The following is a 21,132-nucleotide window of genomic DNA, read 5'->3' as shown; positions in this document are numbered from 1 at the left end:
GGTCAGCAATACCAGATTTAGAGCAGACATGCAAGTTCAAGCCAAGCTCATCACGTTTGGACACTGCATGGTTGCCCTACTGGCATAACACCTTATCCGCCCTCGCGCTGGCTTTTCCAGTCGACACAGAAATGAATGGCTGCCAGAGACCCTCCTGAAGAACCCTTCTCAGGTGCTGAAACGTGAACAAGGTGAGGCTGAGGACTGCAGAAAAGCACGGTGTTTGGGGGATGGAGATGGCTCAGTGCTACACAGGAGAACCCGGTTCTGTCTCTGCCTTGGTCACACACTCCCCAGTGCACCCAGAAGTCATTGGCCCACACTCACATCACATCAGTATTTGCACATCCCTAACAGCTCAGAAGTGACAGAGGGGATCAGATTTGCAGATGTTGGGCAACTGCAGCTACAACCACGGCTAATGAGAGCCCTGCACTGAAGGTGAATGAAATCTGTGGAAGACAACGCATTCAGGACACCTCCATCTCCTGCATTTCAAGGTGAGCACTCAAAATCTAGAAAACTCATGATTCGTTATCGATATATTATCTCTACACTAGAGATACCACGCAGAAGGCACGAACCAAAACAGAAACAAGTTTTTACCATCCCGTTGTTTGGACCTGCGGACGGCGAAAGCAACCAACGAGTTCTCTGCAGAAATGCCACGGGAAGGGAGAGGAGTTTTACACAAGTGATGGCACAACAGCAAAACAGAGCCCAGGGTCTTCTGGCCACGTCATCATCTGCACTGCCAGAGAGCCCCTGTCTGCATCACAGCACACCTCTGGCGAGCGAGGAGCTGCAGAGCACTCTGAGGTTTGCAGTGGTACGCACACGGACACGGCCAGCTTCACCCATCCAAGCACCGGCGGTGAATGGGGGCTGTGTGCTCCTCCTGTGGAAATTTGGAACAAGCTCAGTGCCACGCATAGGAAGGTTCTCAGGTGTCGGGTGAGCAATTCCCTGCTGGCAGGGCTGAAACCGCAGGCACAAACCCACAGCACACAGGGAACCGATTCCAGGAAGTCTAACATCCGAGCCCCGATATTAGAAAATATGATCTCAGTGCTCCAACGGCTCACACGGAGCCGGACCTCGGGTCCCAAACACCACAGCCCCCCGAACACCTGGATTAACCACCACCATTAACCTCCTCACCACCAACAAGCACGAGGCACGCACTGCCTCCGGGCCAAAATCCTCTTTTCTCCTGCGATCTGAGCCAGGGTTGGCACGACTCATGGATGCCGTGGTTACACCACTCCCATGTGCAGGGAGAAGAGCCCCGACCCGCCGTGCTCAGCTCACGACAGCCCTTCAGCATCCCAGCTCCAGCACTGCGACGTTCCCTGCACAGATTCAAAAACCTGCTGCAGTTCCAAAGCGGGCTTTGGTTTCACTGTGACCAGCAGCTCAGAGACTCACAGTTACTATACAGTCGAATAAAATATTTTTTCATAAATTTAACGCCAGCATGTCTGTGTTTGGAAACTTTGAAAATCCATGTTGTATGGTTTACTGCACTGGAAAAGGTGCCAACAGAGTTTCAAAGGAAGGGAAGTGTATAACTGTTTCCTTTCAAATGCATTTTCCAATGGGATCCATTGAGGGAAAAGGCTGGAACTAACTAAAACATTATTAAAAACTGTTATGAAAAGAGACAGAGAGATGGAAAAAGATAGACAAAAAGTCCAATACACAGCCGAGAGGGAGGGAAGGAGACAGGCAGCAAGAAAGGGGATACGGGCAGCAAGACACTTTGGGTGGGGAAAAAGGGGCGAGACGGGGAGTTTTATCTGGCAGCCCCGCTCGTGGTTTCATATTGTTGCAGATCGATTGATCGGGATTTCAAGTGCTGCTGGCCCGGTGGCACGAGGAGAACCACAGAGCTGGCTGCGAGCGCGGCGCCTGCGAACTGCTGACCTTCAGTTTTCAAACCAAAAATATTCTTTGGGAAACGGTTCCACCGGGTTCCAGCCCAGGCTGCCAAGCGCAAACAAGCACTACTAACCTGAAGCAACACCCAGGACTAGTAACCTGAAGCAGCTCCCGGGTGTGATTCACACGGCGTTAACCCGGCGTGACAGCCGTGTGTGCAGGGCTCAGCTCAGCCACATGCACTGAGTGGAGAAGGCACTGATTGCTCGCATTGCTGCTGCAGTGGACGCACGGGTGCTCCTCTGCTGGCTGCATTCCGACCGCTCTAACAAAGCCTGCAAACAGTGAGATGCTCGGGGCCATGCAGCACAGCCACAGCTCGACTCCTGCTTCTGCTGCCCTGCGAGTGAAGGGGCTGGAAAAGCACTTTTTGTAGCGTTACCTCCGTGCCCCCTGACTTTGGGAAGGGTCCAGGGCCCCGCTGCTCTGCTGGGCTTCAAAGAGCCAGGCCGGGGTGGGCAGCGCCTGCCGAGCCGCGGGGCTGCGGTTCTTCGGGGTGTAGCAACCGTGGGCTGTAGCACACATGTCGAGGGATGAGGGGAAAAAAATAAACAGACAGACAAAAGAATGAGGATGCTCTGCCAATTCCAATTGTGCAGCTTTTATTTTAAATACTTATCAAGCTGAGAAAGAGCAGAGTTCTTGGAAAATAAGGTTTCCTTTCTTCCAATGCCAGTGTCAAACACCCTCCAGGACGGGTACGGCACAGGCGCAGCCGCCATCCGTCCCACCCGCCCTGGCAGGGATCGGGGCTAACAGCCCTGCTGCTTCTGGTAAAGAGATTGCTCCTATTTTTTTTATTAATCTCCAATCTGGCTGGGTTCAAATTATGGCCAATTACCCACCAACACTTCTCGCTAATAAAATAAAATTTTACGGGCCCTAATTACTGCTTTCGCTGAACTGCTCGACGGGAAGCGGAGCGCTGCAGACGTGCGGGGCGGTGAGGGAATGCTCAGCCCTGTGTGCCAGCAGATGGCACGAGAGGTTCCCAGTGCCAGGTGTCCCCAAGCTCACTGACACGTATCCCCAAAGCAGGATGCCTGCTGCCTGCAGTGCCGAGCCAACCCTAAGGCCACCACTGTCAGAGCGGTGAAGACATTCCACTTTAGAAACGATATCTGAAAGCCCCGTGCGGTTGCTTGCCTTCACAGCAGGGTCCTCCCACCCACGGGACAGAAGGAAGGCAGCCCCCCAAGCCCCGCTCCCACCTCACCTCTCCGTCACCCATACACTTAATTGAAAGAGACGGGTGCACAAGCCAAAATGTATAAATTCCTGCGAAAATATCCCAGCTCCCAGCCCTGAGCGCTTCCATCCTGGTGCTACAGCACAAACAGGAGCCCCACAGGTGCCTGCAGCCCTCGCACATCGCGCTGGACCGTCTCCGCAGCGCCGGGCTGATGGAGAGTCTCAAAGCAGCGCTGCCACGCAGGTATCCCGGCTCAGCTGGGGGAACGCGGCTCTGCCGCAGTGATTAATTTCTCTTTCTTAAGCAGGATTACTTTAATTTTCAAGGCCTAATGGAGTCCAGCTGCGACAGGGAGGGAACGCTGCAGCGGTACAAAGACGGACCCTTCCACGCTGGTGCAAACTCAACGCGCACACACACACAAAGACCTATAAAAAGGATGCACTGCGGCGGGATATTTTTAGTCTTGACAATACGGCACTAAAAATACGACTTTGCTAATACATCACTACAGAAATATTCCCAGTGTCCATTCAGGAACGGTTTAAAACATTTATTTTTGTTTCCTTTCGCGATGGTCAGAGAGGAGGGAGAAAATAGAAACTCATTGATAAGAGGAAACGAGAGAGACATGAAAAATTGAAAACTACCTAAAAGCTCATGGAGAGGTTTATTTTATTAGTTCTTAATAAATATCTTGCAGATTTCCTCAGGAAATACACCAGATCACATGTAAAATAGTTTGGTACTGATGTCAACTGTGTCAGCATATGAAATCTATTAGGGTGAAGCCACAGCAGGGTGATCAGCGTGCTGAAAAACTGCACGGCACCGAGGCGGGGGGGCGGGGGGAATCTCACGGCCCTTCCAAATTCTTCGAGAGGTAAAAAAGTCAGCCAAGACGCAGAGAGAGAGAGAGAGAGAGCGAGCAAAAAGAAAGAGAAAAAAAAAAAAAAAAGAAAGAAAAAAAGATCCCACATCCTGCTTCGCTCTGCCAGCAATGTGAAGTGCCCAGAGATTAATTCTATGTCTGGCCTGGAAATGTGACTTTAAAGCATGGAGGGAGGAGGAGGAGGAGGAGGAGAGAAGGCCAAGCAACGGGGCCTGGCACTGTGCCACCGACCCCCCTCCCCAACGCCGCGTTTCAACGTAGACAGCAGCAAACCCCAGCAGACGGCAGCTCCAAGCGCTGCCAGGGCCTCGCACCAGCTGCAGCGCGTCTCAGCCCCGCGCAGATGGGCCTGAGAGCATCACTTCCTCCTCTTCTGCCTGCCTGCCTGCCTGCTGGCCTCGCGAGGCACAGCACATGTGGCCGAGCCGCTCCCCAAGGCGGGCTGGGGGCCCCGCTGGCTGTGCTGTGCAGGGCCGGGTCAGAGCTTGGCTCCCCGGGCTCTGTCAGGATGGGTTTGTGCTGTTCCCAAAGTGAGCTTGGCAGCTGGAGCCTCTCCTCTCTGGGATGCTATCTGGAGAGCAGGCGATGCTTGCGCAAGCTGCCCTTCTCTGAGCATCGGGAGCTCAGGGGTTGGAGATGCGGGGGGGAATGGGAGAAGGGAGCCCGCGGGCAGGGCTGCCCCAGTGGGTACCTGGTATGGTAGGGGATAATGGGGTTGCCAAATGGGTCTATGGGGCACATGGGCTGGCTTGTGACTGCTGCCCACGTGGGATGCAATGATGCGTGTCAAATCCGTTCCATCCGTGGGATGGTCACTGTGCCCCCTGCGTGCTGCCCATGGTCACGCTGAGCACAGCCACTGCAAGGCACAGCAACCAGCGCCTTCAGCTCACTGGAATGCAAATCTTCCATGCTGGGGTTCAACGGCCCTACCGTGTCCTGGCTGCAATACCAGGCACTTCCACAGAAAGATGAGTGCTGAAAGCCAAATGGAACCAGTTCTCATTTTTCCACTGCAAAGCCCATCGGATAACAGGGGCAGAGCCTAATGTGGGGGTCCATACAGCCAAGGGCACACACTAACCAAGGAAAACCAAAGGTCTCCATAGATAAACCTGCACGGGGGACACCTCCTACCCTCAGACACACATATAAGTAAAAACGCATCCCCAGTCATGCTGCTGTTATGGATTGAGCATTGGGAAAGGACGAGTTCCCTCACGCTCCCAAGGGCTGCTCACTCTCTGCAGAAGCTTGTCCAGTGCTGGACACTTGCATTGTGCCACGAGCAGAGGGAAGCAGGGCCAGCCCTGGCCCTGAAAGAAGGGAGCTCGGCAGTGGGCAGCCCTGGGGCAGGAGCCGAAGCTCAGCAGGTTGGCACACTGCAGCTGAGCCCACACGGGGAGCGGGCACGGGGCGGGCAGCCCGCCTTGCTGCACCTGGCACGCTTTAAAACAACCCCGCAAGCTCAATCAAGAGTTTTACAACTTCACAAAGCACCATAATTAGCCTAATTATACAATGTTCTCTCGGAGAATTAAATAGAAAGGCAGTAATTGACTCGGTGTTGCTTAGAAGCGCGAGGAAATCAAAGGCACAACTCACATTAAAGAGTCAGAAACATCTCTTTAAAAGTGAGAGGATTTCCTGTCACAGTACAAACATCTGAAGCCTCACCCAACCGCTGCACCTGGCAAGACCCCACTCCCCAGCACCCCTCTGTGCCGAGGCACGGCCGCAGCGGGCACCTCCTTCCTCACCACGCAGCAGGAGAGCTGGGGACACCATGTGCCAACGCTCTGCTTCCTGCCCTCCCTTTGCACTCAGCAGAGCTGCTCGTCGCAGTGAGCAGCAGCACATGTGTTCCAGCCCATGGCCTGGTGGCACAGCCACGTGCACACAGCTTGGCGCGTCCCCGGCCCTGCTCCGACTTGCTGCTCGGGCGGCAGAAGCTTGGCTGCAAAGCAGACTCGAGCTTGGGGATTACAAATCATTTCCCTCTCGTTGTTACCCTGAAATGAGATCTCGGTATCGTTTGGTGGAACGGCTTCAAGGGCAGCAGTAAGGATGTGCTCATGTGACAGGCAGAGCGGGCAGGAGCCCCGCTGAGCTCATCCAGCACTGCTCAACAGGGACTTTTGCTGCACTCAGGCTGGAGAGTTTGACACACATACACACACACACACACACACAGAGCAGTGAGTGCTCTGTCTCACTGGAAACCTTCCCCTTCCCTGCCACAAAGCCCCGCTCCATCTCCTGCCACTGAAGCTGACAGCTACATTTCAGAAACCTGAACTGCAAGTGGAAATTCCCTGCAGCGCGGTGCTTATTGCATCTCCTGCTGGCACTTAGGGCAACGGGAAAAAAAGTCACATGGCTTTCTGGACACATATTTCACTGAGGAGTCTTGCATCAGAGGGCAGAAGCCAGCAGCCAGGAAAATAACTCCAATTACGGTAAATAAATCCCCAAATATGTGACAATCTGCCTTTTAAACAGGAAACAGAGGGGAATAAGCAAAGGAAGACTTTGGTCTAAACATTGCTGCCACCAGCCTCAAGAGCCCAGGAGCGAGGCTCTGAGACACGTCTGGGCCAAATGCATGCTACCTGAACTTTGCTGATGCAAAGTCTCAACTCCGAGACAGCTTCCTTCCCCCGAAGGAAAGGCGCCTGCAGTTCCCGTGCCAGCATCTCCAGGCACTCAGAGAAGCCCAGGAGGGGCAGCTGCCACCTCCGGACACGTGCATGGTCCCCACGGTGCTGTGTGAGCACAGGAAGCAGCAGGCTGACAAGAGCAGTGTAGGTGTCACGCACGCCTGTGCCATGTCAGCCTTGTCCTGCAAACCTGGACGTGGCCACCAGCAGCCGGCGACCTTAATGTACCCAGCAGCTTTGGAGAGCCTCCACAGGAGCACCGCAATGCAGAGGGAGATGGATCCTCTCCTGCTTCAAACTCAAACCTGAAGCAAAGAAGAGCAGCAACGTGAAAGGAGGAGAAGGATGAATTTAAGGATGGCTTCCTTCCATTGAAGTCCTTGGGAAGCATTAAGGCCTGCCAACACCTCGCTAACGCTGCAGCTCTGCAGCAATGGCATGCTGTCACTGCCAGCTGCACGCTGTTGACCCCAGTGCAGACAGTGCAGTGCACACTTGCCGTGATTGCAAGCCAAGTCCCACTGCTGCTCAGCTCCATCCTCCCTGCAGAGAGGGTTTGCATTACAAATACAAGGTCCCAAGGGGAAGTGGAGGGACCTCAAGCTCCAGGGCCGCTGCTGACAATGGGACAAGAGCTCATGCAATGGGAGAAACCCTAGGAAAGCCTTCATCTCCCATTTGCCACATCGTAAGCTGGCACAGATGGCAGAGCTGCCCAGACACTGGGGAAACACACATTTAACCATGCAAGTAGGGAAACGATGAGAAAATGACTCTGCTCTGCTCCCCAGACAGGGGAAGATCAAGTTGCTGCTTCTGCTATCTACAGCCTGAGGTTTATTAAGCTTTGCTTTGTGCCTAATTTTAAAACACCACCAAACCGAAGCAGCCATCCACAGCACTGCTTTATTTTTAAACTCACTCACATGCACTGGACTGCCTTGCAATCAGAACCCAGCCCGCTCCAACACGCGAGAGGTGGTCAGAATCTCAGGAGAAGCCATTGAGATGTGAGTGCAGCAGCACAGTGCTGCATGCTCCCTCCAAGACTTGTTCTGATGCTGCACTCCTCTCTGAGCAAAGCTGGGGTCCAACCATCGGAAACCAAACCAGCACTGCGGAGATGGTCAGAGACAGAGCCCAGTTCTGCCACCACCACCCTCCGCAGCATCTCGGGGGATATTTTAAGGGTTCATGCTTTAGCTTATGAGGCTGAGCAGCTGCGGTCAGCAAAGCGAAACACGCTGCAGGCAGAGCAGGGCCGTGCGACGGCAGGACGGCAGCAGAGCAGCTGCTCATGGTCTGAATCCTGGGGGTCCAGAGCCTCTTTGCAGCCAGGCTGGGGCTGAGCATCCACAGCAGGAGGAGGCAGGACAGTCCTGCGCCTGCAAGGAGCTGCAGCTGATCTCCACCAACATGTGGATCCCCCCCTACCAGGGAGATTTGGGCAAGAAGCTGGTGTAGGTCTTCAAGCATCAAGCAGGACCGTGCAACATCTGAAAACCTTTGCAAGAACTATAATTAGTGAGCACTCAGGCGCAGAAGAATAGTTCTGCACAAACCTGAGTGCTTCTGCAGCAATGGGCTGTGCAGCACTGACCGATCTCACAGCACAGCAGTGCAGAGGGACACACGCTGCTCTGACCTCACAGCAGGAGCAGGTTGTGAATCCTCCCGCCTTGTTTCACCAGCATTCAACTCATTCTCTAGCACCGAAAGCCAGACCTCGCTCTGCTCCCAGAGGGAAGCCTGACCCCAGCTGCTTTCACAAATGCTCCCTGTGACCTGCTGTCCAAGCGACAGGTTTTCCTCCCTGCTCACCAGCACGGCCCCCCTGCTCTGCCCAAAGCCCCCTCTGGCAGCAGTGCTCAGCCACAGCCTCCCTGCATGCCTCTGCTCCTTCAGCCCCAGGGGATGCAACTTCCCCCCCCAACGGCATGTGCTGAGGATGCACATATGGCAGCCCCCCCTCCTTCCACCTAAGCCCGACCTCCTAACAAACTCCACACAGCACAATGCGACAGGCCTGGGAGTGCCAGAAGGCATCCAGGTGCTGCAGCCTGATGCTTCACACCCACAGCCAGGCAAATTTGCTGGGATTTCCGGGAAGTGTCTCTAGGGTGCCCCGTGCTGCACCCCCACTTTGGTGTGCGCTTGTTTGGAATGCGGGCCTGTCGGGGGGAGAGGGGAAGTTATTCTGGTGGTGGCCTATGAATAACATCCAGTGATTTATAGGAAGTATAATCCAATAATACAGTAAAATAAAACAGTGTGTCTGAGATGGGTTTGATTCCAGGAATTATAAAACAAATTATTAAAGAGAGAGAGAAAGAAAAAAGCCTCAGAGAGGCCAGATCGGAGTAAATTGGGCACAGATGGGCTGGGAGGGGGTTTCTCTCTCTCCCCTCACCGAGATGCCCCTGCCGCAAGCACGGCTTCAATTAGTCTTTGCAGAAACCAGAGTTTTATTTCCCCAAATTACAGAATTAAAAAAAAATTAAAATGCTTGGAGTGTTTGTGGTTGGGATAAAGGGATCCAAACTTCTCTGTTAGCTGATGGTGCAGATGGCTACCAAACTGTTAAAAGGGCCACCCCGTGAAGAGGCTGGAGCCCAGGAGAGCCCAAACCCTTGGTAACCACCAACACCCTGCGATGCATTGGTGACAGTGTGGGGCAGCTCCAGCAATGGCACATCCCAGCCACACAGAGCACCATCTCTCTGCTTCCGCCCCATGGCTACACAGCATCTCCATCAGGCTACCAGCAGCTTCGTTCCACCTTTGCCCTGCCATAAGACAGCCAGGGGGTCAGAGGACCAGCCAGCAGCACACCCCCATCACCAACAGGGAGGTTGGGCTCCCAGGGAGCAGTGTGCTGTCTGGTGCTGAATAGCAGGGGAATGCTTCATGTGGGAATTCTTTGGCTTCCTCTGGCAGAGAAAACAACAGCCCCAATCCATTTCCTGGGGTCTTCCCAGCGTTGCAAGGGCAGCTGCAACCGGCTCCTGCTCCAGGCATAGGGCTGTACTCAGCTCTACCTCCCCAAAATGGTTAGATGGGCACAGGGCCATCTTTGCAAAGACAGATTTCAGAAAGCAGTAGTTGCAGGAGGAAACATTATTGCAAACACTGCAATGCAGGGGCAAAGGAAAATGAGTGAAAAGCAAAGAGCAGCAGATAGAAACCACTCTGCACGAGCCACCAGCCTGCCATGCTGTTGAAGGACTTGGGACAAATTGAGCACAACCTGCAGTGAAACTGGAGGAAGAGAGAGCAAGGAAATGGCAGGGTGAGTGTCTGGCATCAGTATGAGGAAGAAAGAGAAGAGGTATTTACTGAAGTGAGTTTGATTAGTAATACTTCCGTATTTTCTCAATACCCAAGTCAGAGATTAGAAATTTGTGTTAACTGGCAATGAATTAAAGTATGCAAAATTCTCCACGTCAGGACTGCCTGCAACACCACCCCACAACTGCTAGTAGAACCCCCCCCAATCCCAGCACCAGGGGCAAGCATAGGCAATGGGGGCAAGCAAGTAAGCCCTCAAGTTTCTTAGGAGCAGCTGCAGCCCCACAGAATGGAAATACATGGGAGGGAGGGAGGGAGCACCTGCCCCGAGAGGTATCTGCCCCCGGACAGTGAGGAGAGGAGGCTCTCAGACAGACCTCCCTCACTGCCCCCAGACACACACATCTCCTGCTGACAGTCGGACAGAGCCGCACCACGGCAAGGACACAGCAGCTCCGATCCCGGATTTGCAGGAGGACTGCAGTAGGAGGGGATCTCTAGAGGTCACTCGTCCAACGGCAGGGTTAGATGCAGCCCCATGGAGCTCACCCTGCCAAGCCCTGCCTCCCGCAAGTGCTGCTCCCAGCAGGGCTTCCTGGCAGTCGGGATGCACGCAAGGCAGAACTGCTCCCTGCATCCCCTCTGCACCCAACTGCTGCCTATGCAGCTGCAGCCCGGCGAGGTGACTCATGTGCTGGGAAATGGAAACCCGCACCTTCCCAACAGCCCTTTGCCACATGCTCCAGTCTGCCCTCTGCCCACAGCATCCCACACAGCGGGGAAGGAGCCAACACCCTCACTGCTCCGTGCTGGGCAATTGGTAATAACTCAGCCAGCTTTCTTGCTTGCCTTTTAAACTCCAGGTTCTTTGCTTGCTTTTTTTTCCCCCCTTCTCCTTCTGCACCCAACTCCCAGCACTTCTCAGTATCACTGTGTCGGCACTGAGCCCAACACGGGCTCTGCCAGCACTCAGCACACGAGCGCTCAGAGACCACCGGAGCATTTGTGCTGACAACAGAATTTGCTTTGCCAACAATATTCTTTGCAACGTTTTAGGGTCACCAGAGCAAGGAGCCCTCGGGGGCACAAAGCATCAGATGGCAGCCACAGTGCCATTCAACCCACAGCACTTCTCCAGCACTGCCACCTGCTCCCTGTACGGTCCACAGGTCCCCAGCAGGAGCAGGTTTGCTTTCTCCAGAGATAAGAGAGCTGGGAGCAGCTGGCAACTACTCGCATGGGAGACAGGAAACTCCAAGAAGACATATTTTGCACAGGAGATAAGAAGTGCTCCCTTTCTGTCACTCACTCACTCACATCCACAGCTCGGCTGCGGATGGAGGAGCACAGTCCAGTGGTCTGAGAGCTGGGATTGCTTCCAGCCTTGCCACGGGGGCTTCTACACAGCCCAGACAGATTTCTTCCTCTTTACCACCCGCTCCTGTCTGAGAGCACAGACACAGCTATTAATATACCTACTGGGGGGCCGCACACAGGCATTGCTCATCATCAGAAAGTACTTTGCAGCTCAGACGTAAACACACTGGTGCTGGTTGGCACCTAGCAGGAAGGAGGGCACGTCCTCGCTAGCAGGGCTGACGGCTCGCAGGGCTTCCCCAAGGGGAGGGATGGTGCCTGTGCAGCACACAGCACAGGGAGCCACATGGCCCAGCCCACTTGGCCACCAAGCACCGCAACTGACTCACAAGGAAGAAATCACCCAGCAGCAGCACAATGGGGCTCGGCCCTCCTGCTCACATGGTGACTTCGATTGAGGTTCATCTGTTTTTGGAAGCTAAATTTCAAGTCATCGGTGTGCCATGTGCTGCTTCCCCCAAATAGGGAGTGTGGCCCCCTTCCTGGACCTAAAAACGTTGCCCAGGCTGACCCAGCTGCTGTGCACACTGGGGCTCCTTGGAAGCACAATTTCAAACCCAGAGGCAAGGATTTTGCTTTGGTAGCATCCCTGCTAAGTAACCCAACAACGACAGTGCCCTCATCTTGGGCAGATGGAGAAGGATGAGTGACATGAGATCCTCCAGGTGCCTTAGCACAGGGTGTAGCCTCCAGCAGCATCTCCCATAGCACGGCTCAGCCACCCACACAGACACAGACAACAACGTTCTGCCCTCAGCCAGGCCCTCCCAGATCCTCCCAGCCCTCACAGTGCCAATGTGGGCGCTGAGCAGGACCCGAGTGAAGCGCCGGGGAGGGCAGAGCTGTAGAACACAGCCTTCTGTCCGTGCCTGATGACTCAGGCTCCAGGGGAACGTGATGCCTCCTCACTCCACATCATTAAACACCTTGCTGAGGCCTTCCAGAACAAGCCACAGCACTTCTGCCATCCTTACACACACCGACACCTCCAGGCATCCAACCCCGCTGGACTTCAGCTGGGTACATGCCCTCCACCCTTCTCCATCCACAGCTCAAAGAAAGACGAGCGATCCCCAGCCCATTTCCCTTAAAGCAGCACATGGTACCTTTGGGCTGGGAGTTGTACACTGCAAACATGTTGATTGCCACGAGCTGGAGCATGCGGGTGCTTCCGATGGGAGGGGGGCTGTGCTGCAGCAGGACCTGGAACTCCCTCAGGACCTCCTCGGCCACCGCAGGGAACGTCTCCATCCTGCAGACAGAGAGAGATGCTGTAGAGCAGAACGCAGACTATGCCCTGGGAAGGGTGGCACAGCTCCCTCCGTGTCACCTTGCCCAGGGAACAGAGACCCCCCACAAGGTGCTGAGGGGCTGCTGCCCATCCCAGAGCCACAGGGAATCGCTGCCTCTGGAGTGAAGGTGCAGGCGGTGCGAGGGAGACAGCCGAAGCCTTCCTCAGCGAGGGATTGCTCTGTAACCAACAGGCAGCATTCCTTTGGCAGGAAAACACGGCCTTTATGAGTCATTTCTGACCAACCATTTTTTTCTACTGACTTCTACCAAGCTGGGAGGGGTGCCAAGAGGCCAGCAGCTCGCTTGGACCAGGAGCAGCCCATGGGACTCCCAAGAAACACGGGCTGCAGCAAACGGCACACACTGGTGCCACATTGCGGATGTGGCAATTCCAAGAGTGTTGAACACTGGCCAAGAACACGCTGCCTCCAGAGAACAGCCTCTGTCCCAAGCTCCTGCGCTGGTGCTGCCCACTCCCAGCACAGTGAGAAAGCTGTCAGCTCTCACTATTTGGAGCCCTGCCTCGCCCAGGGGACAGGAACCTGCAGTCCTCTGGTCCCGCTAGCTGCTATTGCTCATCAGACACAGCTGCAGTGCCACGCCGGGGACGAGGTGTGCTTTCAACACTGCTCACAAGCACCTGTGGAAAGCTGACACGTTTATCCTGCTCTTCATCCGGCGTCACTAGGGGAATTAGCCGAGGTTACTTATAGAGCTGATGGATCCTCAGCAATTCCCCAGCTGAAGTATGGTCAGCAATGGAACCGACTGCAAAGAGCGCAGTCAGTTCACAGAAACAGCGGTGACGGGGCTCCCCACAGCAGCCCTCCCAGGAGCCCTCACCTGGTATCCCCTGAAGGCATCTTTATATCAAGATGCTGCCAAAAAATTTGCAAACCGGTGGGGAAAATGAAAAATAGTTCTCCTATCCCGCTGCCTCCTCTGCTGAGTTTGTTCTGTTCCCTTCTTGGTCCTGCACTAGAAAAAGTCACAGCTGGACCCAGCAAGAATGAGCAACGGTCTGCAGCAAGTGCCAGCTCCGTATCAGTGACAGTGTAACTCTTGTGCCCACAATGGCCAGGAGGGAGCCAGAATGTGCAGTGGGTACAGCGCCGGGAGCCAGGGCAGGCAACCTCAAGGGCCTCCAGAGCAATTTCCTCTATCTTCCCCCTGAGAGATTCAGATCTTGTGATATCAGCATGCTACAGACTGGATTAGCAAGCCGCTTCTGGTAACCCACATGGGCAATTCTGCTGGGCTTCCCCAACAGACTTTCAGGACAGCAGTAGGGTCTATTTTTAAAGACAGAATTGCTTTCTGCCTAACCATATTTCACAGATGCCTTTCAACAACTGGTTCTACCTAGCAGCAGGGCTACCCTCTGCCTTGGCACCGTTTGCTGGAGCGATGCAAAGCCTCTGTTACCTTCCCACAGATGTGGGCTGTAACAAACAGGCCCCTTGTACTCGGTAGCCCTGCAGAACGGAGCAGCTCCGCCAGCACAAAAGCATTGCTCCCTCTCAAAGAAGCAACTTTCCTGGAGCTGGGGCACAGCCAGGGACTGAGAGCAAAATGATTGCTTCTAAAGACTTCCTAATTTTGAGAAATCTCAGACCACATCCAACATATCCAGCAACATCCTCCTAGGGCAGACGGGCCGCTGGGGATGGAGGAGCCCTTCGTGGGATGGGTCATTAGAGAGGAGATGGGGATTATTGCCATGGAATAACAACAAGGAAGAGTGAGGGCTTCCTCAGCCCCGCCAGCTGTGCCTGGATACCGCAGCACATCTGGAATGGCATGCAGCAACCCCACGGAGTTCAGAACCAGCAAGTCAAGAACTGAGCAGAAATTTTTAACAATATGCTTACCTGTGGTTTTAGGAGCAAGATGGCTCAAAATTAGCTTTACACCATCTTTTCCTTACTTTTCACAGATAAATTACTATAGATTCTGCCCAGAGAGAACTCAGCCATTCCTCACCTTTTACCTATTTTAAGCACGGAAGCTGTTTAGCAGGGCTGGACGCATTTCTCTTCCTGTGTCATGTTATTACTTTCTAGTTCCCTTCTAAGTACTTCAGGGGATCTTCTGCCATTAAACATACTTGGGTTTTCTAAATGACTGTCCTGGGAAGCAACCGCCTCTAACACTACATCTTAATTTCACAAAAGCGTCGGGAACCAAATGTGCAAGCAATCAGTGCAACATCCCCATTAATCCCCCTGCTGGCATGTGCTCAGCCCAGAGCTCCCTGGACATTCTGCCCTGCAGCACAGACACGATGCCATCACCAAACCTCACGTGGGGACTCTGCTTCTGCTTCCCACTGCTTTATGAATGGTGCAAGGTCAAGCACGTGCCACCCCAGAGAGCGCACTGCACGGAGCAAGAGCCGTGGCTTCTGGCTGCATCACGCCATCAGTGCTGCTGTGCTGCATTCTTTTGCTTCCAAGGAAGGGAAGGTGACAGGCTTCCTGACAGCAGCTCCCTGCCACCGTGCTGTGTTGCTCCTGGGCTTTGTGCCCCACTGAGTGCTCCCAGAGCCACCACTGCGTCGGCTGGGAGTTGGGGAGGTGGGAGAGGAGGGGACAACGCCAGAGATTAAAGTGGAGGGAGCATGGTTTGAAGGCAAGAAAGGGAGAAAAGAGCCTCTGCTCCCTCCTGGGTGCACATCAGCTGGCTGAGCCCAGCCTGTGCCAGAGGGTCCCGGAGCACGAGGCCTTGAGATGGAGGAAGAAAACCCCAACACTAATCATCATGGACTGCAGGGCGGGTAGGGAGAATAGGAACCAGGAGGCTAGGCCTGCAAGAATTCACACCCTGTGCCCTCAGCTCCAAACACAGCTTAGTTGCTAACAATATTAAATTCCAAAAAGACTTGTAATGTAGGAAAATAAAATAAACATCCTGCACACTTACCCAATCCTGGTAAACAGCTTCCCATGGGCATGGAGAAAACTGAGGATGAACCTTTTGTTCAGCTGCATGGGAAAAAAATAAAAAAAGAGAGAGAGAGAGGAGAAAACAATTAAACTCTCCCCGATTTCCTGTGAATTAAGAATGTCCCCAGTGACAGAAGAACCTGGCCTGGATGCTGGGGGTGGCACTGGAGATGGGAACCAAATGGACATGCCCAAACTCTTACAAACATCATGCACACAGACGAAGGCAAGTGCCAAACAGCTGGATGCGAGCGGGGAGAGGGCGGTGGAGGCACAGCACCCTCTGCTGGGGTCGGGCTGATCGCTGCAGCCCCGGGCATCGCTCCGCTCCCCGAGCGGGACCCAGCGGAACGCAGCGCTTCCCACTGATGGGAAAAAGAAAAAGGAAAAACAGAAGCGATTTGGTTCAGCGCTCAGCGGTTGCCGCAGAGGCTGGAAGCAGCCTTTGGTCAAGGCGGGGAGGGAAATCCTCCTTAACGCTTTGCTGCAACGAGCTCAGCTGCAAAGTTTGGAGCTCGCTTGTGCCGTGCTGGTGCCGCTTTCATAAGCATAAGGGTTTTGGGGTGATGAGTTACCCTTTCATTTAAACCCAGCCTTAAGCAACTGCAAAGAGGGTTTCTCAGGAAAGCCCCTGCGAGGCTGCAGCAGAGATGCTAGGCAGGGCTTGGCATTTCTCTGCAGCTCCTAGCACAACATGCAGCAGAGTGGATGCACAGCAAGCTGTCTATAGCTCTGCGTGATGGCAGCTTCCTGCCCTGCTGAGGTCCAACAACTCCAAACTCCAGCTCCATTCATTCCTTACTGCTGCTCCAGGCCACCTTTGTTAGCTCAGCAGCAAGCTGGGCTTTCCCCATCCTTATCTGAATAGCTCTGAAGAAGGCTGTGGGTGGCAGAGAGTCACTCTGTGTGACCTTGGAGGTGGCTGTGTCACCCAGGAGCAGCCTGGCCTCTCTCATACCTTCTCCCCAACAGGCAGCTTTCATCCCAGCGCCTGCACAGCCTCACCACGATGAGAAAAGCCAGACCCTGAGCACGGCACGGGGAGACGCCGGTCCAGCACTGCCGCTCCGCTCCCATTCACACATCAATTTTACACCCTGAATCCCTCTGCAAAGCTCAGCAGCATCCTTTCCACTTCCAAGGGGGTCAAAGAGACAGAGAGAGCTGGCAGGCAGGGCAATGCCCAACCAAGTGGCACCGGGTAGAACTCAAGGCAGCTGCCTTCTGCCTGCATCTGCTCAACTCCCCAGCTCCCATCGTTCTGTATGCAAGCAGCTCGGTGAGGTGCGACGGCTCGGTGAGGTGTAATTAACCCAGGCTGCACTCCCAGAGGACCCATGCAGGAGAATGATGCCCTGCTGCAGAGTCGCTCCTGGGCCATGTGCAAGTTTCAACATAAAACCTGTCTCATAAAACAAGCCAGACCAATTAAACTGGCCCCCGCTGCAAGGGGTTCTTGCTTACTCACTATTTTACTGCTGCCCTAAAGAGCCCTTTTCCACTGGAACCTGACTTTATTTGCCACCATTTTATTAACTCTGCAGATGAAACCCAAAGAGAGTGGGGAATACTGGGACAGCTGAGCTAAGCCCTTATTCACTTTGCCAGCAATGTTAGGAGGGCTGTATTTCTACCATCCTCTTTAAGACACCAAGGCAGCTCGGAGCTTCAAAGGTGGTACACGTATGGAAAATAAGAAATAAGGACACCAGTCCTTCCCTAGGCCCCAGTACAGCCCACAGCCTTGGGAACAGTTGCTCTGCAATGTCTGCAGTGCTTTACCATCAGCGGAGGAGAATCCAAACTCCCCACCTTGAACGGGAAGCGCCCTGCACCCAGCGGGGACACGCACAGAGCGTTCACCCAGAGACAGAGCTGCAGCAGGACCAGAGGACCTGTGCTGAATCCATTGGAAGCTTCCAGCTCAGTCTTTTCATCACCAATCCCAAGGACAACGCAGGAATCAGTGGTGGATTGGGACATGCATATGTGCATACATAAATACAAGCTTTTTCTAAAGGAAGCAGGATGCACGCCTCTAGGAAAGAAGAGCATTTTATCCCTCTTGCCAACTTCAGCAAGCAGCAGCAAGCCCAGGCTGAGACCTGTGTGCCCCAGTGCTGTGGCACCTCATGCATGCACCTCTCGTGCTTGTTTCATCACTTTTTCTCTCACAGCCTCAAGGTTTTGATGAGCTCATCACTTAACTTTGGACCTTTCATCTCCGAGTTCACGCCAGGGCCACGGGCTGCTTTGACTGGGCTTTTCTCCGAATGACTCTTTCCCTGGTGACTCACCTGCCCCTCAGTCTGCAGGAGCCCTCTCTGCTCCTCCTGTCAAATGCTGCTTCTCACGGCTGGAGGGAAACAGCAACTTCCACCCAGCAGCCCGCAGCAGGCAGGAGGAGGAGGAAGTCCCATCACCCGCTGTTCTGCATTTGCACGGCGCAGAGGAACACTTCCCCAAAGCCCCACTCGCTGCCCCGAAGCCGTTAGCAGACCTGCAACAATTCCATTGGTTTCATCCGACTGGCTGCGCAATTCAAGAGCGGGTCCCTTCCAAGGGATCCCTCAGAATGGTCCTGGTGCCCATGCTGGGATGCGGGGCTCCCTACACACATCACTGCTCTGCTCCTCGGGGCAGGTCCCAGTCGGTCGCACGGGAAGAGCCCACCAAGTAATGTTGATGCATCAGTAAAGTTATGTCAAAAAAAAAAGACTTTGTCCCTTCCAGCTGAACAGCGGGCATCTCCGATATGGAAGTTACGAGCATATAGAGAAGGCATTAGTTATAAAAACAAACCAGCTGTCAAGGAGAAGAAGGGGTCCCTGCACACAGTAGTGCCTGAAGCTGAAAACAGCTGTTTCGGCTGTCATGAGTCAGCATGTGCAGACAGACTAAATCCACCTGGGAAGAAGCAACCTCACCAGAGGAAGCAATCCACTGCTGCTCGGGGAGCATTCACACACCGCACCTCCAACCAAAGTGGATTTGTTGCCATGGAAGACATCAACAGTGACTAACAACTCCACTCCAAGCACCTCAGTGCAGAGACAGCAACGGCCCTGAACAGCCAGCTCAAATCACAGCAGCCATGACAAGGATGTCCTGACAGCACGCAGAACAGAGGCGGTCAGACAGCTGAAAGGAAGGTCTGGCATGGTTTGAGCCAGAAACGAAGAAAGCAAGACCCAACCTCAAGAGATCGTGCCATGATTATAAAGGGTTGGAAATGCCTCCCACCCTCGTGCAGAAACACAGGAAATGCCACCAGGGTGCACAGGAAAAGGAGTGCCACGAGGCGGGCCGAGAAGCAGAGCCACGGACCCATTTGGCTAGCTGCAGGGAGTGCACACAGTTTGGCACCTGAGCATCAGCCCCAGCTGTGAAGGAGGCACCAAATAAGGGAAGGATTCTGGAGCAGCGACTCCTGGGGAAAAAAGCGTTTCAAGTTAAAAATTGTTACTTCAGGTTTGGAAGTAAATTTCAGGATCTGGTCTTTATCAAGCGAGGCAAACTTTCTTCAACATCAGCAAAGCATCTGTGGAGCAGAAAGCAGTGTCAGAGTCAAAATAGGCTGCAAGAGACAAGTCCATTAATCAAGAGACCAGATGCAAAACTGCCTGCAACGAACACGCTGCCTCCACCAGAGTGGAAGGGGCTGCAGCACTGCGGGATGCTCCCCGAAGTCTGGGGTATCCTCAGTGAGGAGGGGTTGGGACACAGACCACAGAGCCACGCAGTTCAGCTCCAAAACACGTACCACACTCATCCCAAATATGTGCAGGGTTTCTTGGGCAGCCAGGCTTTTCCAGGCACAGCTGCTTTGCTGGGAATCCAGGCACCTCAAGCATGCTGTACCTCCCTCCCAGCTCCAGGGCTGGATATCCCACATTGACTGTTATTGCTCCCTTACATATCCTTCAGCTAAATGCCAACTCGGCTCTTAGCCCACGCTGTCCCTACCCTGCAAGGTCCAGCTCTGGATGCTGCTCCCCATGGCAGTATCTCAGTGCAGCAGCACCGAGCACAGATTGCTTCTTGAAACCAAGGCTGCTGCATAATTCCTCTTCATATACCACCTGCGAGTGGATATGGATACAGAGCCTCACTTTGCTTCTCCTGGCCACATGTTCAAGCGCAGCTATCTGTTCAGCAGCGCAATGTGCTGCCCTGAATTGGATTCATTTTTGTAGCAATAGAAGCAACTCCAATGAGAGTCCCAATACTTAAGCATGAGAGACCGCATGAATGAAAATCCAATTTGCTACGACATGGAAAAAAGAGGGAACCCTGATGTATCGTGGCCTTGAGGCACAGAAAACTCATTTGCAGGTTAAGAAGATCTGATACACTCCTGCAGCTTCCTGATCTTTTGGGCTGCAGCAGCTGTGGCTCCAAGACGCGTCTCTTGGCTTTACGAGTTACAAGGCAGCATCCCAGCAAGAGAAACAGAGGCAGCAAGGAAGCCCTTCAGCACAGCCGATGAACTTTTGATTTATTCCTCTTCATCACTGCAGGAAGCAGGTGAGATGAGAAACATAAGCAAGAAAATGGGGCGTGTTAGCAACGCAGAATTGAGCGGCGGCCACTTTGCTGTCTCTGAAACAAATACCTGGTCTATAAGGACATTTGATATGATTTAATCATGAAGCAATAGCACATGAGAAGCACATTCCATTTACAGAAAACAGCTAGAGTGTTTATATGCATGTGATTTCATTTTCAACCAGACCTGTACCTAAGCTGCTCGTAGAGCGTTCAAATCAGCAACGTGCAACATTCTCAAATAAAAACACAGACTGAAACCAGTACATGGTGATTAAATAAGTTAAAACCTGATTGAATGAACATCTTCACAAGTAGCAGCCTTCAGGTAACCCTCACTAAAGTGGATGGGAATAGGTCAGCAGAGGCTTTCTACCGGTGTTGCTATCAATGAACTGAAAGTAAATCCAGTTGCCCCTGCCTGTGGTACAAAGGGAACAATAAGCACCATTGGTTACAGTGCATTCACATCAGGTTATTCTAACTGTTTCATAATCCGGGTTCTTCCAACACTAAGTGCCACATCATACATGTCAGCTGGTGGAAAATCAGCCTCCTGGAGGCTGGGGTCAGGGCAGCTCCTGCAGAAAGGCTTCAGGGATTCCCAGAGCAACGTCCAGCAGAAGGGTTAACGCGTCCCTCGCACAGGGCAGGCACTGGACAGCATGTTTACATCTTCATACGGCACTGATGAGACTGACACTGAAATACCACATCCAGTTCTGGTGCCCTTGTTTTCAAAGAGATGCTGAAAAACTGGAAAAGGTCCAATAGCCATAAAAGCAATTCAAACACTAGAAATAATGTCTTGCAGTGAAAAAACTTAAACAGCTCAATCTGTTTAGTGTATCAGGAAAGCCTGGGAGGTGATTTGGTTGCAGCGTGCAAAGTACCTCCGTGGCATTTAAGGGCCCTTTACACTAGCAGAACTGCAAAGCATGAGAACAAACGAGAAACATTCACTCTGGAAATAAGGCACAAATGTTTCAGAACCGG

The 21,132-nt window shown here is 53.4% G+C and overlaps 1 protein-coding gene across 2 annotated transcripts in view; it reads right to left on the bottom strand.

Moving 5' to 3' along the window:
- The window catches only part of SMG6 (SMG6 nonsense mediated mRNA decay factor), a 90,342-nt gene that overhangs the window by 51,425 nt on the left and 17,785 nt on the right, over positions 1-21,132 (bottom strand). For both annotated transcript variants that reach the window (XM_042829920.1, XM_042829921.1), the window contains exons 9-10: positions 15,566-15,627; positions 12,457-12,602 (exon numbers count right to left, since the gene is read on the bottom strand). In XM_042829920.1, coding sequence (XP_042685854.1) covers positions 12,457-12,602; positions 15,566-15,627 — 208 coding nt within the window. The remainder of the gene's footprint in view (positions 1-12,456; positions 12,603-15,565; positions 15,628-21,132) is intronic.

The sequence above is a fragment of the Centrocercus urophasianus genome, unplaced genomic scaffold, assembly GCF_019232065.1.
Source record: "Centrocercus urophasianus isolate 14NV4802_14NV808 unplaced genomic scaffold, USGS_Curo_1.0 seq_33, whole genome shotgun sequence".
Taxonomy (NCBI): Eukaryota; Metazoa; Chordata; class Aves; order Galliformes; family Phasianidae; genus Centrocercus; species Centrocercus urophasianus.
The sequence above is the reverse complement of the archived record's forward strand: the minus strand, read 5'-3'. Positions and strand labels throughout refer to the sequence as shown.